We start from the raw sequence: 17,097 nt of genomic DNA on the forward strand, positions 1-17,097 counted from the left end.
TATGACTAGAGTGAAGGGGGGGAATGGGACAACCGTAATGGCATAATCAATAAAATATATTAAAAAGAAAAAATAATAAATAACTACATATTTAGCTTTAAAAAAAAAGAATATGACTAAACTGAAGAATTCAGTTGAGAGCCGCAACAACACACTTGACCAAGCCTAAAAAAGAATCAGTGAACTAGAAGAAAGGTCATTTCAAATTATCCAGTCAGAGGAGCAAAAAGGAAAAAAAGTGAAGAAAACTTACAGACTTGTGGACATGATCAAGAGAGACAAGTACTCATTATTGCAATCCCTGAAGGAGAAGAGGAAGAGAAAGGGACAGAAAGTCTATTTAAAGGTAATAATGGCTGAAAACTCCCCAAACTTGGAGGGAGAAAGGGACATCCAGATTAAAGAGGCCCAATAGACTTCAAATAGGTTGAACCTAAAAAGATCAACACTTCTTTGTGGGATCTTAAAAGAAAAACAGAAACAGAAACACAGCAGATTAGTGGTTGCCATGAGTAGATGGGTAGGTGGGAAGGGGTAAAGATGGTGAGAATGTACAGACTTTCAGTTATAAGTCCTAGCATGTAATGTACAGCATGGCGACTCTAGTTAACAGTGCTGTACTGTGTATTTGAAATTTGCTGAGATAGTAGATCTTAAAAGTTATCACCAAACACAAAAAAACTGTAACTATATGAGGCAATGAATGTGTTCACTAACCTTACTATGACAACATTTCACAACATACGAATGCTAAATTATTACATTGTATACCTTAAAGTTACACAATTTTATATATCAGTTATCTCTTAATAAAGCTAGAAGGAAAAGGAGAACCACGTACAAGTTCAAATGGTACATGAGAAAGGAATTTTTTGGCCAACTGGACCCTGAGGGTTTTCCCCTAACTAGTGACTAGTTTTATATAGGGAATATGATGCATTACTTTAAAGTTTCCATGTCTTTGATTTACTGGTAAAACTGAACAGTTTTCATATGTTTGTTAGCTACTTTTACTTATATATTGTCTCAATATTATTTATCTTTTTTATTATTAGGATCTGTGTTGTCCCTTTGTAATTTTAATATTAAAATATTTGTATTGTGAGCTCTATATATTTTTAAGAAATATAATCTATTATTTTTAATATATATTTGTACTATACAATTTTTTTTTGTTGCCCCCCATATTACAGTCTTTTAATCTTGCTTGATATACACATGTGTATGTTCCAAATTTTTATATAATGATACCTAGCACTATTTTCATTTCCTTTTAGGACAGTCAGTTCCCTTTCAAAGATTAGCTATTTATCTATATTTTCTTGTAATTTTTTGATGTTTAATTTTTTCTTACATTTATTGCTATACTCTTTCCTTTTCTTCCCTTTTTATTCTTTAGTTTTTATGTTCACCCTTTTGAACCATTTGAAATTTATTTTAGCCTTTGGACTGAAATGAATATCTGACTTTGCTTTTCAAATATATAACCAGTTGTTGCAACACTGTTAATTAATACTTTCCATAATCTGTGATTAGATTACCTGATAAAAGCAGGTAATCTAAAAAAAAACAAACCAGCATTATTCTTAGGTATTTATGAATGTTGTCCTCCATCTCTTCCTTCCTGATACTTTTTGTGAACAGGTTTATTTTCTCATTTTTAAATGCATACCTTTAAAATTATCATTGTAAAGGATACATTTAAAACTTATAAGTCGAATTCTTTATTTAGAAAATAATTTCGTTGTCCTGACTGGGTGGCTCGGTTGGAACATCATCCTTTACACCAAAAGGTTTTCAGTTCCTGGTCAGGGCACATCCCAAAGTTGTGGGTTTGATCCCCACTCAGGGCACGTACGGGAGAGGCAACTGATCGATGTTTCTCTTGTTCTCTCTCCCCCTTCCTCTCTTTCTAAAATTAAGAAACATATGCTCAGGTGAGGAATAAAAACAGTTACATTCACTGACCTATATTCTTCATAACAGCATTGGCAAACACAAAGGAAAACATGGTGTCAGGCTGTGGGGAGCAAAGGGAAGCAAGTATCTGTGAAAGGAAGGGTAGTTCCTTTCCTGTGCGCTGGGGTTTTTGTTAATGTCCTGGGTCCAGACCCCCGGTTCAGAGTCACGGCTTGGATCTGGTAGCCCAGAATTCTCTAGGTCATTGTTCTCCTCCCTCTGTTTCTCTCATGCTCTGTTCTTCCCAAGAATTTCCCTAGGCCGCTAAATTCATGTCCATAAACTCCATAAATTTCCAACTACATGGATTCTCTATATGAATAAAATAAAGATATATCAATTTATATATATTTAGTCTATTAGTTGTTGTTTTCCATATTATTTTTGTTTTATTTTACCTGTGAATAGTTTCTGATTTACAAGCGGCTTTGAAATCCTTACTTTGGTCTCCCCTCACCCCCCCCCCCTTCTCCCTTCCTCCCTGGCACATTGTTATATTTTTCTTTCTTTAAGCTTAATCAAGGTGTGTTCTTATATGTGCCTGTATGTGCAATAATTATTAGAAATAGATTGAACTCTTTTAGGGATGCCTCGATTATCCAAAATTTGGTAGTATTTTTCCATTGTAGTGCTTAATTATAAATATCTGAAGTTGTTTGGCATTACAGCTGAGATAATTAATTTTTTTTAAGTTAACTATAACTTAATAGATTCAGTCAACTATCTTTTGCAGAGAGAATCTAATACATTACTAGGTAGGAAGATAGCAATAGAGAAATTCAGTTATGTAAATATTATAAGAAGACATGGCTTCTTTCTGAATATTTTTGAGAAAAATGGGATTCTACCTTACCTGATCATTAAGATCTATTAACTGGCTGGTTTTTAGGTAAAATTGCTACTTTTTTGGCAACTTTATTTCCTAGTTGGTTTATATTTGGTTCATAAACACTTTTCCTTCCCTCTGCAAGTTAAAAAGAAAAGTTCAGAGGAATTTTTAGTAATTATTTGGATCAACAAACTCAGGTAGTCTGCCATTAATAGCATTACTGTGGCCAGATAAGCATTTGGGAAATCAACCATTGAAGATATATTTGTCAGCAGGAAAAAAATATATCTCTTTCTAAAAACAGTACTGCAAATAAAAATGATAATGTTAACTTCAGCACCATTGCACCAGCTCTGCCAGACTTACGGCTCTCAAAAAAAAAAGGAAAAAAAAAAAGAAAAGAAAAAGCAAGTATCTGTGAATTTACTCCTCTGGACTAGTGAATAGGGCACACAACAAATGTGGGGAGTCACATTAAATAATTAAAAAACAAAACAAAAGCTCTTGACCCTAAATGTAGGAATCAGATTATAAATGAAAAAAACAAAACACCTCATTTGTCAAGTCAAGTAGGTTTTTTTTTTAAGATTTTATTTATCTTTAGAGGGGAAGGGAAGGAGAGAGGGAGAGAAATAGCAATCTATGGTTGCCTCTCATGCGTCCCCTGCTGGGGACTGGCCTGCAACCCAGGCATGTGCCCTGACTGGGAATTGAACTGCGTTTGGTTCCCAGGCCCGCGTTCAATCCACTGAGCTACACCAGCCAGGGCTCAAGTAGGTTTTGAGACTAGGAAAAATAGTGAATATGCACTAGAGACTAAATTTGCAAACTAACTGAGGGCGGCAGCCCAAGGTGGGAGAAGTGGAGGTGGGAGAAGTGGAGGTGGGAGAAGTGGTCAGGAAGACTAGGCAGGCAAGGGAAGAAAATTAATCATTTTTGCACTTTTAATATGAGTCAAGAGATGTTTTAAAATACTTTCTTATTTAATTTATTGATTTATTGAACACTTACCTGACATTTCTCTGTGCTAGGCACTGTTTTAAATCCAAGTGTTAACTTTCCTAATTCTTAAAAGTCTTACATTAACATAATCATCACATATACAAGTTGGACATTGTTACTTTTATTTTCATCAACCTAATACTGAAGCACAGAAAGTTTAAGTAATTTGCTTAAAGCCGCACAACTAGTGAGGGCCTGGGCCAAACCTCAGACCCAGGCACCCCGGCCCTTCAGCACTGCGCTCTGCCACCGCCATGGAGGCACCACACCAACGCGCCAAGGCTGGCGTGTGTTCTCTTCACTGTAGTGATGTGGATCCCGACTCTGGTTAAATGGCTCAGACAGGGTCATCAGCCTCCAAGTAATTTTCTTTCCCCACCAAGTTTGCTCTTCCTATACTGCCTATCCTTACCAATAAAAGGGAAGACCACTTAGCCAGTCATTCAAACGTGAAATCCAGGGATAATGACAGATTTCAAACTTTCCAGCTGAGTACCTGTGCCCTTCTTTTAATCTCTTCTGCCACAATTTTAAAAAGGATGGTAATCTCAAATGCTTACGGGTAATAAACGGAGTGAAGGAAGCGGGGCACAAGGGAGTAAACAGTTGTTGGACTCCCGAGGGATGTGGTGTGGTTGTCCCTGGACATCAGGCTCTTCCACAGGATGTGAGGAAAGCATTCCCAGGACCCAGGCACGGGAGACTGTGGTGTGGCAAGATGGCTTATCGGGTGGAAATGGAAGCTGCCCCCTGGGTTTCCAATGTTCCATCTCTGTCTCTCCTGCCATGGAAGAAGTTCAACCTCACCTTCAGCAAGGCCAAAACAAAAGCCAGAGCTTCTGTTTTGAAGGGAGCCCGTAGCCTCTCCTTCACGTTAACACTCAGTCCTTTGGGAGCCGGAACCATCTGCAGCAGGCCCTGGTAACTGCTAAACCCACATGGTTGCGTGCTCACAGAAGAGAGAGCACACGAACGCATGTGGAGAGTGCATTACCAGGTGGCAGTTGTCGGGGTGGGAAGAAGAAAACTTCTTTGTTACCCTGGGATTATTAGCATGAATTTGGGATGGACCAGGTGGTTTTCAAAAGAACCACCCAAATTCCCACACCCGTGAGGGTTTTTTCGATGGATCTACTCCTTAGCTAGACTTGACAGGCCTTTACACCTGTCTAATGCCTCCCGCTCTCTCTCCCAACAATCTGCTACTGGAGGCTGGAAGGGAGGAGTGTTGATCCCCTTGGCAGAGAAATGCTGTGGTCCCCTGGGGTGTAGAGCTGTAGCTTCCTGGTGAAGCAAGTAGGCTCATGCCTCCCAGTTTATTAACTCAGTGTCTGATTGCCTTTGCTTTCTTTTTTGTTAATAACTAGTTAACTGCCTACGGTAACAGTATTGCTAGGAGGCCGCTGCTTCTCTGTTCCAGCAGACTATTTCCAGGCAGGAATGTGTGCTTATATTTGACAGATCTGAATATTTAGGAGCCTAAAATCTGGATTTTTATGTGAAACCTTCCAATTTTTAAATCACAGTACAATCCAACATAAATGTAGCTGTAGGCCACCAGTTTATAACCCCTGATTATTTATCATTGAGTCCCGCTAACCATATTTGTAGTCCTCTGATCTAATCTACTGCCAGCCTTTTTACCACCCACCCCATACTAGCATCTGTCCAAAGTGGCATTCTGATAGGATTTTAGGGGGGTTATGAGGATTAAATGCATGAACACGTGTAATATTTTTAGAAGACATTTCAGTACTTAAGTAAGCACTTAATAAATGTTCTTTATTGGTAGTTAGTTCTTCACTTAATGAAAAGCCTTGACTGACTCCCACTTAACACTCAGGATAATTTTTTAACATGGCAAAAAACGGTATTTTATCCTAGAAAGGTATTTTATTCCTATCTGTCATTCCACCTTCATCTTCTGCTGTTCCACTAAAAGCACTCAAGCCGTTCTCCACACCCGTGTCAGTCCACGTCATTCTCTTACATCCTCCTTCGAGCCACGCACCTGACTTATGAACTCTTATCTCCCCTACTTGCCATAATGTTACCGAACAACAAGGTCCGAGGGAGGGGCAATACAATATTTGGCCCACCTAGGGATGCCCAAAACTGCTATACAACAGGGGCCCCTCCCAAAGACAAAATACTAAAATCTACTGGGCCCTTCTGTCCGCCGCCAATTGGAAAGACATCTCTTAATGCCAGAGATTTGTGAAAAGGAAACAAAATGTTTATTTAATGCTATTCAGGCCTAATGCCACCACTAAAATATCAAAGTCCTTTAGTGTATACACCCACGCCCACACAGCACTCCCTTCTCCCACTGTCCCAACTCCGGGTACCGTAAATCAGGAAAAGAGCACACGTCTGTGTTGCAGGCCGCTGGCACCGTCAGCTGTGTCACTGTGCAGGATCTCGAGTTAATCCAAAGTACTGTGGTACCCTCTCATGGTCCACTGGCAAGAGTCCTTTGTACCCAGTTCCAATCAAAGTCTCTCTTGCTTTTCAGGCCCCGCGGCCAAAGGGGGCACCCCAAAGCCGCGTGGGCCTCTTCTACCAAAGCTGCAGGAGTCCGCACTCCACCAAAAGCATGTGGCTTTCTTCTTCACCTGGCTGCAGGGATCTCCATTCTGGCAAAGCTGCATGGTTCTTCCCTTTCACCTGGGAAAGAGGGGGTCCACACCCTGCCAAAACCACGTGGCTCCCTCTTTCACCTCACCAAGAAGGGGTCCTCACTCTGCTGAAACCGCGTGGCTCTCTCTCCATCTGGCCAAGCGGGGACCCTTCATGTCTCGGAGCCAGTCTTTTCCAAGCTCCCACACAGCAGCACCCTCCCTCAGGGGCGCAGCCCCTCATTACCTCCTGAGTCCAAGCCCTTCTCACTCAGGAGTGCAGACCTTAGTTTCCATCTTGAGTCCCAGCCACCACCTTCTCCCTCAGGATCCAAACTTGGCCACAGCTATTGAACATATCTATGAAACCAGTTAAAGGTTATAGATATGTTAAATAACCATTCCAGAGGTTAGCTGCAAAACTGTTGCTATGCAAAACAGCTCTCAGTGGCCTTGCTCCATTCGTTTCTTCCCCCTGGGGGGGCGGGTGAGGACATCTTACATGTCTCTCCAATATTCCTATACACTTTGAATTCTGGACATCATTCCAAATCTGTTTTTTGGGCCCCCCCCCCGGCTGCACCCTGTATCAATAAGATTCAGTTCAAGCATGTCTTCCTTTATTAAACCTTTCACTACATTTTCCCTTCAAGAGCTAATTTTTCCCTTCTTTGTGGTCCCCTAAGGTTGTGAACCTCCGTAAAAGCAGGGACTGTATTTTATCAGTCTTCATAGACTCATAAACCCAGTACTTTGGGCAGTGTTAGTAAGTAGTGTACATCTACAGTAAATGTTGGTTGGAAATAATACAACTGGTAAAAGTTAGGGCTGGAACTTGAACCTTTACCTGACTTGTGAATTTCTTCCTCTTTGGATTACACCTCAGAGAGGAAAGAAGCCATGGCTATACTGCTTTTATGATACAGCATAGGATACAATATCTGACCTAAAGATCTTATATATGTAGCCCATGGCATAATGGTTGCACCTAATGATGAATTAGGAAAATTTTCATCATCTGAGGTAACACAGTAGCCTTGAAGATCCTCTTTCCTCTGAAATTTAGTATGTGAAACCTGAGGTGAAACCACCCATTAAATAGTGTGTTTCACCTGTCAGGTAAAGCAGTTCTGTTTTCCTGCTTTAAAAGTTTGATGGTAAGTGGTTGGAGACACCACATCTATTTATAGGTGTCCCGAGTGCCAAATTTGTTATCTCCTTTCCCCAGGCTCGATAAGCGAAAGAATGTTGGACTTAACTATTGGTAGTGTCCCCATTAATGAATCGGGAGCCTGGAGAAAACATGTGAAAAGGAAATTCAAGGGCACCTAGGGTTGTTTTTATCAGTCCAGGAATTCTAGACTTGCAAATTGTATCCTGTTCTTTTTCTGGCTAAAGAAAGGGCTTTAGTAAAAGACAAAGAACAGTGTTAAATCCATTAGAGGAATAAATTTGCAATATAATAAGTGCCAGTCATCTAGCTCATTCTTTGTAATAATTTGGTCACTGCTGGTCTTAGTTTTGTTTAATTTGAATTTTAAAAACCTATTTGTGCCTGGTTAGAAGGAAATATATTATTTTAATTTTAAAGCTAATCCCTAAGAGATACTATTTAGTCAAGACTAAAGGTAGAATTTTTGGCCTTCTCTGCAATTGTATTACTCAAGTATGATTTGTTTCTGAAGGTTAATGTAACACTAAATGATTCTGTAACCCAAAGGAAATTACTGTGTGTGAAACATATATTATTGAAAGTCCATTGAGTTTAAGTTCATTGCTCACCATCATTTATTTATAGAATGCCTACTGTGTGCTTGGTACGTTGTGTGCTTTATGTCAGATGCTATAATACTCTCATTACAAAAATGAGTAGACAGGATTTTCTGATTAGGTTTTTGAACAAGGCATATACACACTTGCACGTATATGTAATTCAAATGAAAGAATATAGTGCTGATGACTAAATCATAAAGTGTCTGGAAGCTGTTTTTCTTTACTTAATGTATACTTCTGGGTTTGGGAGTTAAACGCCTTACTTCCTGTTCTGTTGGCAGAAACCTGATCTTCTGTTTACCCCTCTCTTATAAAGACCTCAGGTTCACAAATCCTTATCTAAAACAACTTCATATTTATTCCTGTATTGTTACTGCAAATAATTCCTAGTTGTTTGGAATTGTTTTCAAATTCACTAATATTTTTTGTGTTTCATAAAAATTTCCCCAGAAGTTTTGCTCTGTAATATTTCTGCCCTCCTCCAGCTCCCCAGGGCAGTTTCATTCAGGGAAAGCCCAGCCAGCAGCAGAGCTTAGAACTGGCCATCTCCAGCCACTTTAGAGCGGGCAGAATTGCCCTGGGCTAGATAGCAGTTAGTCTTTCCTCCTTCTCTCCCTCCCTCCCTTCCTTTCTTCCTCTCTTCCATTCTTCCTTCCTCCCTTCCAGTATACCTTTTCCTGATGCCATTAAATGTTTAAATTGAATAACAGTTTTCTTCGTCCTGATGCTAGGCTTGCCGAGCAATCTGACCCTCACGGCTTTACATCTAGCTTGCGTACAAGGACAGAAGGCATGTGCAAGAAGATGCAAGGATCTGTTCCTTGTTGCTCAGTTTCTTATTGTGTAAATCAGTAAGCTGCCATTTCTCTTGTGAACTGAGAACAAAGCAGCTTCCAGAATTTGACTGCCCTGAGACGCTGCCAACTGCAGACCAGACCTCGCCCCCTGGTCTGCCGTCCAGGGCAGCCTGTTGTGAGGGGCCCCTGGGCAGCCCGTCAGCTGCCTTCCACAGCCACACCCCGAATTCATGCTCATCTTTCTTTTTGACTGCTGAAATATTTACTTACGTGCTATTTCTTTGTGCTTTTTTTCTAGAGTCATTATAAAGTGTTTTGTTTGTTTTTTCACCACAAACTTTTGGAAAGGAAAATACAGACCTCTGATAACTACAGCTGGGCCTTGACCTGTTTTCCCCCTAAGAACTGGCCAGCCAATTTGAACATTCCCTGTCACCTGCAGATCCGGACAACGAGAAAGGACTTTAAATCCCTAGGTGTTGCTCTTTGTTGGAGCTTTTATGCCCCCCTCCCTAAAAAGCACAGGCACTTTTAAACTAGAGTTTGAAGAGAACTGTCTGTGAACTCAAATTTTATATGCTAAAGAAGGGTCCATAATACTACTGCAAAATGTATACCTTATCACCTTTTTGAGGACTTGGGATATATATTAACATATTAAAGATGCTGGGAAGTCTTTCAATAAGAAACTTACTTAATTTTGTATATTTTGAATTTCCTCAACTTATTTGCACAACTTATTTCCACATTATTTGAATTCCTCAACTTCCATTCCCTGCTCCCCAACCCCCGGGTCCCACTTAACGAACACGATTTTTGATGCCTGCCAAACACCACCCCTGTTCTTGTTTCCTTCTTTGATTTTTCTGCATCTGATCCTGAAACACAGAACATGAACCCAGTGATTCTGAGATTTCCTAAAATGGTTTAATAGCACTGCCTTAGATAGCATTCCAAGAAGAACATCTTAATGCTTAGAAATCATTTGGCCATGATAATTTTTGAGTTTCATTTCTTTTTATTATTTATGGTTTTTAAAAATAATACTCATTATTATTAAAGCATTTAGCACATTAAAAAATTAAACTAAGTGTCTAAAATTATGCCTTACATTTGTATAAGCCATTGTAGGTTTGCTGTGTATTGGTCTCAGATGCCCTGAGACTATTCCTGTGAATGAGGCGAAGCAAATATAATGCCTGTCTGGGGGGAAGTGACGCATCCAGAGTGTTCCAGTGATTTGAATAAGACCATATGATCACTCAGCAGCAGGGTCTGGATTAGATTTCTAAATTTTCGGCTCTTAGGTTCTATAATTTCTTCTTCCACGGTTGCTTATGATTGTTAGCTGATTCTTTCAACTCTTTCCCACCCCACATTTGACAGGTTGAGTTATTCATTCATTGATGCCGACTGTGTGTCAGATACGGTGCTACTGTGATAAATAGTCCAGAATGAATCAGGAGAAGTTCTTGCCCAGAGGTGTTGTGGTTTAGTGGGATAGAGAAACGGAGTGACAAGCACCAGCACCTGGCATCATTGGTACAAATGCTAGAGAACACACGTGAGAGCATGCCAAATATGAAGTCTCTCCTGGTCGGGGATGTTAGAGAAGTCTTCCCAGTGAGACTGTGCCTCAAAGCATCAGCAGGACTCCTGCTAAGAGAATTCAGGATGTAACGGATTTGGGGATTGGTTTTGTGAGGGCTTGGAGGCATGAAAGAACCAGGTATGTTGTTGGGAAAAGAATGAGTGGCGAGGAAGGGCAGCAGAGAAGGCTGGAACGCAAGTTGGAGATGGCACCTGGAGTCCTGAGTCCACCCCCCACTAGCTCTGTGACCTTTCTAAGCTTCACCCCTTCCTCTAGAGTGCCCTTGTGAGGATGAAGTGCAGCCATGCATAAGAAGTGCCACTGTCTTAATCCTGAGGACAAAAAAGGGAAATGCAGTGAAAAAGGATCATAAAATTCCTGATACATACTAGCATTTAGTGTACCTGAGTTGTCTTTATCATACTAAGCTAATCTGATTTGCTATAGGCAAGGGAGGAGGTATCAGTGGTTTTAATTTAAACAAGTAATGTGATCAGCTTCTTGTTACAAAAAAACTTAAGAGTAGTCAGCAGAGGAACAAGTTTATGATGCTAAAGTGGTAGTGTTTTAGACAGAAGGATTTGAGGCTCCTCCAGTACATTGAGGCATAAACTCAGTAACATGACAGGGGAACATGACAGTTTCCATGACAGGAGATTGTTTACTTTCAATCTGTGCTTGACATTGAAGCACGGGAAAGCCCTTTGTGTTCACTCCATTATCCCTGGATTCTAATCCAGTTCAGGCCCTTATACGGGGGTCTGTAGCTTTGTCTAATTAAGGAGAGGCAGGTGTTGGGGAGTAGGTGGCAGGTTTGGGGGAGTACTTTTCAGCTAAGAATGCAATGTTGGATGCTCACTCTTGGCAGTTTGGATCTTCTCTAAGTTGGTCTATTGTGATCCCATCCAGACAAGCAAAGATCTCTCTAACATGCAGAAGCATTCTAGCATTCCTTATCTTGTCTGATTGTCCAGTTTATCTTCTTCAAACCAGCACTTTGTGTGGCTGTCCCAGGGGTTTTTCAAAGGTAGCTCTGAATAGCTTTAAGTAGACATACACAAAACTTCCCTATTGTCACCTGGCTTGATTCACACACTTGTGTTTCCTGCCTGGTTTCTACAGGCATTTGAGTGTCATTTGAAAATGAAATGGACCTCATGGTTTGGGAAAGTACACTGGGCCTTGTTATAGTGCTGTCTGAGATGACAGAATTCGGAATGAAATGGGGCAACCATGGACTCCATCCAAAGGGGCTTTTCCCTAAAAGTATTTTCCCGTGAAACGTGTACCCACAAGAATTGGTTCAGACCGATGTTTGTATGCTTACTGATGCAACACTTCATGTTCATAAAATTTATAGAGCAGAAGCCATTTCTTGCTATTTAACTAAACCACATTAACTCCTAGAAGACTTGGCATTTACTGGGGACAGAAGATTAGCAAAGTCTTGTGGATTTTATTTGGTAATCAATAAAACAGCAACACAATAGATTGAACCTTTCTCATTTTGAATGCTTGATGACTACAACCTTTTCTATGTAAATGTATTTGTGTTGAGTGTGGACTGACGCTGGTGCTTCCTTTCCATTCATTGTTCACCACTCATTTTGCCAGCACAAAAAAATTGATTTCTGTTGCTCTGGGAACAGTGCACCTTTCTTTCTTTACTATTACTGTATTATTTATAATGTAAAATGATGGATATCTTAACTGTTGGGATATCATTTTTTTTAGTAGAAATCAAACCATTTTTAGAGTTTGTTAAAATGGAAAAAAAGTTTTCCCCCCCACTGAATGATTTGTGTTTATATGTTATTTCAGTTTCCGTTGCTATGGCAATGACGGCAGGGACTACAGCCACCTTCCCTATGAGCAACCATACCCGGGAGAGAGTGACTGTGGCCAAGCTCACGTTGGAGAACTTTTACAGCAACCTAATTTTACAGCATGAAGAGAGAGAAACCAGGTATAGTGAAGGCTAGTCAATATTCTGTGTAATTAAATAAGCTGGTAACACTCTGAATGCAGTGTAAACATGTTGCTTATGATAATATAAATATTGTGGATCCCTGTGTTAGTTTCCTCATATGGACAGTGGACCTAGTTCTTTGTTTTATTTTTGCAGCATAGGTTCTTGTGCTGTGCACCCATATACTTATTTCAGATGTCAGTTGATGTTTTAAACAAAACGTTTCCAACCATGAAATTACGATATAGCTTTTTACTTGCTTTTAGAAAAATGCATTATGAATAATTGACTTTAATCCAAAAACATTTATGGTGTTGTGTACACATAAGTGGGAAAGGTAGAATTAAAAATGAAAGACATGCTGTTTTGCCTTCAGGAAAATACAGTAAGGGGGGTAATGCACATATATACTGCATGAAAGAGTGAAAAGGGTCACTAAGAGAAAAGCGAAAAAGACATTGCTTTTATCTAAGGCAAGTGGGAGGGCTACATAAACAGTAGTGGCGTTAAACAGGGCTCTAAAGACAAAAGTCTTATTCGACATACGTCGAAGGGAGAAGAAAAAAGTAAAAGAGCAGGAGGAAGCGTATTAGAGACAAAAGAAATCACCATCGGTACTAGGTCAGGCACTGTTCAACTTAGCTGAAGCTGGATGTCAGCATTTCCTGGGAGTCTTGGATGCTTTGTTGGTGTAGCTCTTCTCAGGGTAGTGGAGGGCCTGCATGAGTTTCGAACAGAACAATCAGATGATTGCAGGTGTTTCTCTAGAAGAGCACTTCAATTGTGATGTATAGAATGGTCTGTGGGAGGAGGGATTAGAAACAGGAAAGGCTAGTGATGCAGTCCAGGCAAATATTTAGAAAGGAGACTTGAGTTAGGATTGTGACAGCAACAACAGAAAAGAATTGACCGGTGAGAACGATTGGAAAAAAACGTGGCAACTAGCCAAATACGAAATGTGAGAGAAGCAAGGCAATACTGGCTCCAAAATGTCATGCCTGGGCAAACAGAGTGGTGCAACTTCAGTGAAATAGGACTTGAAGGAGAATCAGGTTTCAGACTTCCTTTTGAACAGGTCTCACTGCAGATTAGACATAGTTGAGGAGAGAATTAGAACCAGAAGATAAAACAACTAATAAGTCCACCTAGAGAGACAGTAAGAAAATGTGAAAGAGTTAAACACAGAGACTAGTGAGAAAAGCTAACACCTTTAATCAGAGTTCCTGAAGGAAGAAAGGAAAGAGAATGGAGCAGAGGCAAGTTAAACTAAGAGTTCGTCACCAGGAACAATTCCAAAAGGTTGCATTTAGACAGAGAGGAAGTGATTACAAACAGATTTAAATGTAAATGGATGGGTAAGCCCCAATAAAAATCAACTGTGTAAAAACAGTAACAATAATAATGATGATGTCTTAAGCATTTTTTTAAATAGAATTGAAATATTTTCTAACATTCGACTTTCAGTCAGGAGGGAAGTGGGATTAAAGTGTTCTTAGATGTCTTTGTATCTCTAGAATAGATACATGTTGCAATACAACATGGGGTAAAGATTAATTTCAGACTTAGACAAATTAAGTGTATATGTAATTTCTAGGGTAGCCACTAACAATAAAAATGAGGTTTGTAACTTCCAAAATTGTAGAAGGAAAAAGTGAAATGAAAGGGCAAATCAGTTCAAAAAAGGCAAGAGAAAGCGAAAAACTGAAATACCAAATAGTGGACACAAATAGAAGCCACAAAATAAGTTAGAAATAAATCAAAGTATATAAGTCATTACACTTATTGTCAATGTAATGAAAGTCATTGGAAGTTATCAAATCATCAAGGGAGCGTGAACAAAATAGAAGAGAACCAGGAAAGAAAGACCTATAGATTTTCAAACAAAGGAGAGTAAAAATCAAAGTGTCTGCTATTAAAAAAAAAAAGTCTCAGCTTGGCAGTGCCACGGAAGCACCGACAGTTTAGGCTGCTCTTTGTAAAGTACGCCATTGTCTAAGCACCTCGCTGTGCACCTGAAACTAATACAAAATAATACTGCCTTTTAACTGTACTCAAAAAAATAAGATAAACAATTACTGCATTATTAAAATGACATTAAAATATATATGCTAAAAAACTGTTTATACTTTAAGAAAACATGATGAATTTGTAAGGCTTAACTAAATGGATAAATACATAAGCCACATAAAGTAACAATGAATGGACAAAATGTCAGCACATTTCAGGAGGAAAACGATTTTTTAAAAAGGTAAAAGAAAGTCATAGGTGTTCCTGGTTGGTTAAGGTGCAAACAAACGAAAGTTACAAAGTTACTTTCTCTCCTTGCTGAATGAAGGATGATTTGATGAAGTATCAGTCTTGGCAAGGAAAGGGGTGGGTAGGGATTTGATGGAAGAACAGAGTTGTTTGTATGTTGCTATCCCTTCCAGATGAATGGTCCTCTAAACAAAAGATAAAAATCGCATGGTAAGCAGCAAGGTACCTATTACAAATGCTTAGGAAGCGGTGAAGAGTATGTTATTAGGTCTTATCTTCTCCATTTAAGTGCTAATTTATGAATGGGCTTTAGACATTTCTGCTAGGACTTTTCCTAAATAAAGAAAGAGCAGGGACTGTAGTGGATTAGGAAAGAACTTACTTGTGGACATACTGTTAAAAAGAATACCAAACAATGTGTGTGATAGTTTCAATTCTCAACCCTATTCCCATGTGGATAAATACTAGAAAGTTTTTCTTGTAGCATATTCCAAAACTAATGAGGAAGAACTCGCTCAGATTTATCCTTAGGAAAAACCAATACAATAGAAATAAAATACTTAATATTCACTTGAAAATGAGTTCCAAAATTTGTACCACAACCATTCTCTAGTTACTAGTTCGTGTGTCCTGCCAGCATCCTCCCAGCCCACAATGCTTAGCTTAACTTCCTTCAGGGACACCATTTAAAAATAATGAATAACTGAACTTGGCTATACCTTGAAAAGTAAATGTTTTGGTAGTTAATGGGTTACATATATATATATATAGATAGATATAAAACTTTCTAATTTATAAAGAATTATAATAGAATAAAATATGCCCAATTGCGTTACCCATCTTCCCTTGATTAAGAAATTAAGCTTAGACTTTAAGTGAAGGATGTAAACAAGCTCATTTAGCTAGTAAGAATTAGAATCAGGATTTAAATGGATATCCACCTTAAAAACTTAGACTTTTAGTCACTATAGTTACCTTTATATGTGTAATATAAACCTGATAAATATTAATGATTTTGGTGGTTTGAACATTAGATAAGAGAGTTTTCCTTTTTAGAATATTAGTCACCTTTGTGAACAATTCATTTAGGCAATTTTAGAAGTAAACTTTATTTGACCAATATGAAAAGCTAAATCTGAACTGGGTTTATAGTTTGAGAAACAAAACTATACTTAGTGGTTATTTTTAGTGAACTTGAAAGATTTTTTAGCATAACAAATTGAAGTGGTAAACTTGAATAAATATATTTTTTAAATGGGAATACTTAGGAATGTATTTAAAACTTAAATTTATATTTTTTTGTTAAGGCAGAAGAAATTGGAAGTGGCCATGGAAGAAGAAGGGTTAGCAGATGAAGAGGTAATGTGGGCTGTAATTACTGTGATTGTGGTGAACAGCCCTGTGTTATGTACTTGAAAACTGCCAGGAGAGCGCATCTTCAGTGCTCTCACCACAAAGAAATCGTTATGTGAGGTGATGGGCGTATTTAACCAGCCTTACTGTGGCGATCGTTTCGCAGCATCTGTGTGGGTCAGATCATGATGTCGTGTATCTTAACCTCACACAGTGTTGGGTATCATTTGTTTCTGAATGAAGCTGGGGGAAATCAGTTCCTCCTGTATAGAAGCAGCCCCAGTGACTTCTACATTTATTGATGTCAGATGAGTTGACAACTTTTATGACGTGTATTTCATTGTTTGAATGTGGGCTTCTTCCTTTGTTGTTATGATGGATATCTTTTAAAAGGAAGCAGGTTTTTTTAAAAAATTCCAAGAACAGAGATTTAGTGAACAGTATCTGCAGTATTTGAGGATGATGGAACAAGAAAAAAGGTTCCCAGGAGAACCAATCAATTGCCAAATCTTCCCAGACTTTTTTCTGCATGCCATCCAGTGCCACTTCCCTAGTTTACACTACCCTATACTCCACCTGAAGAATAACTGTCCCCAACTCATATTTCTTCCTCTAGCCTTGACCGCACTGTCACCTAGTTTTTCTGCTCACCGCAACCAGAGTTCTTTGTCTAAAAACGATTGGATCACATCACTCTTTTTTTTTTGCTAAACGTCCTTCATTGGCTCCTGAGAGCTCTCAGAGTAAGAGCAACCTCTCTGCCATAGGTGTACAAGATTCCCTTATCGGCCTCTGCCTCTCTCTCCTCTCTCTCTGTAGGCTTACCTCTTGTCACCTCACCCCCTTGCTGACCAACATATCGAATTACTTTAACTTCCATGCTCTTGCCCACGGACCATTTCACACGTTATTTCTGCTGCTTAGAACCTCCTACGCCTGCCTCACTCCCA

General features: G+C 39.2%; 1 protein-coding gene across 2 annotated transcripts in view; it reads left to right on the forward strand.

The window, feature by feature from the left end:
* Positions 1–17,097, forward strand: part of STK38L (serine/threonine kinase 38 like) — a 76,842-nt gene that overhangs the window by 34,089 nt on the left and 25,656 nt on the right. For both annotated transcript variants that reach the window (XM_037144853.2, XM_053661792.1), the window contains 2 exons: positions 12,391–12,535; positions 16,102–16,153. In XM_037144853.2, the coding sequence (XP_037000748.1) occupies positions 12,402–12,535; positions 16,102–16,153 (186 nt within the window). In that variant the 5' untranslated portion in view covers positions 12,391–12,401. The remainder of the gene's footprint in view (positions 1–12,390; positions 12,536–16,101; positions 16,154–17,097) is intronic.

Source organism: Artibeus jamaicensis, unplaced genomic scaffold (assembly GCF_021234435.1).
Source record: "Artibeus jamaicensis isolate MK-2021 breed Jamaican fruit bat unplaced genomic scaffold, CSHL_Jam_final contig_233, whole genome shotgun sequence".
Classification (NCBI taxonomy): domain Eukaryota; kingdom Metazoa; phylum Chordata; class Mammalia; order Chiroptera; family Phyllostomidae; genus Artibeus; species Artibeus jamaicensis.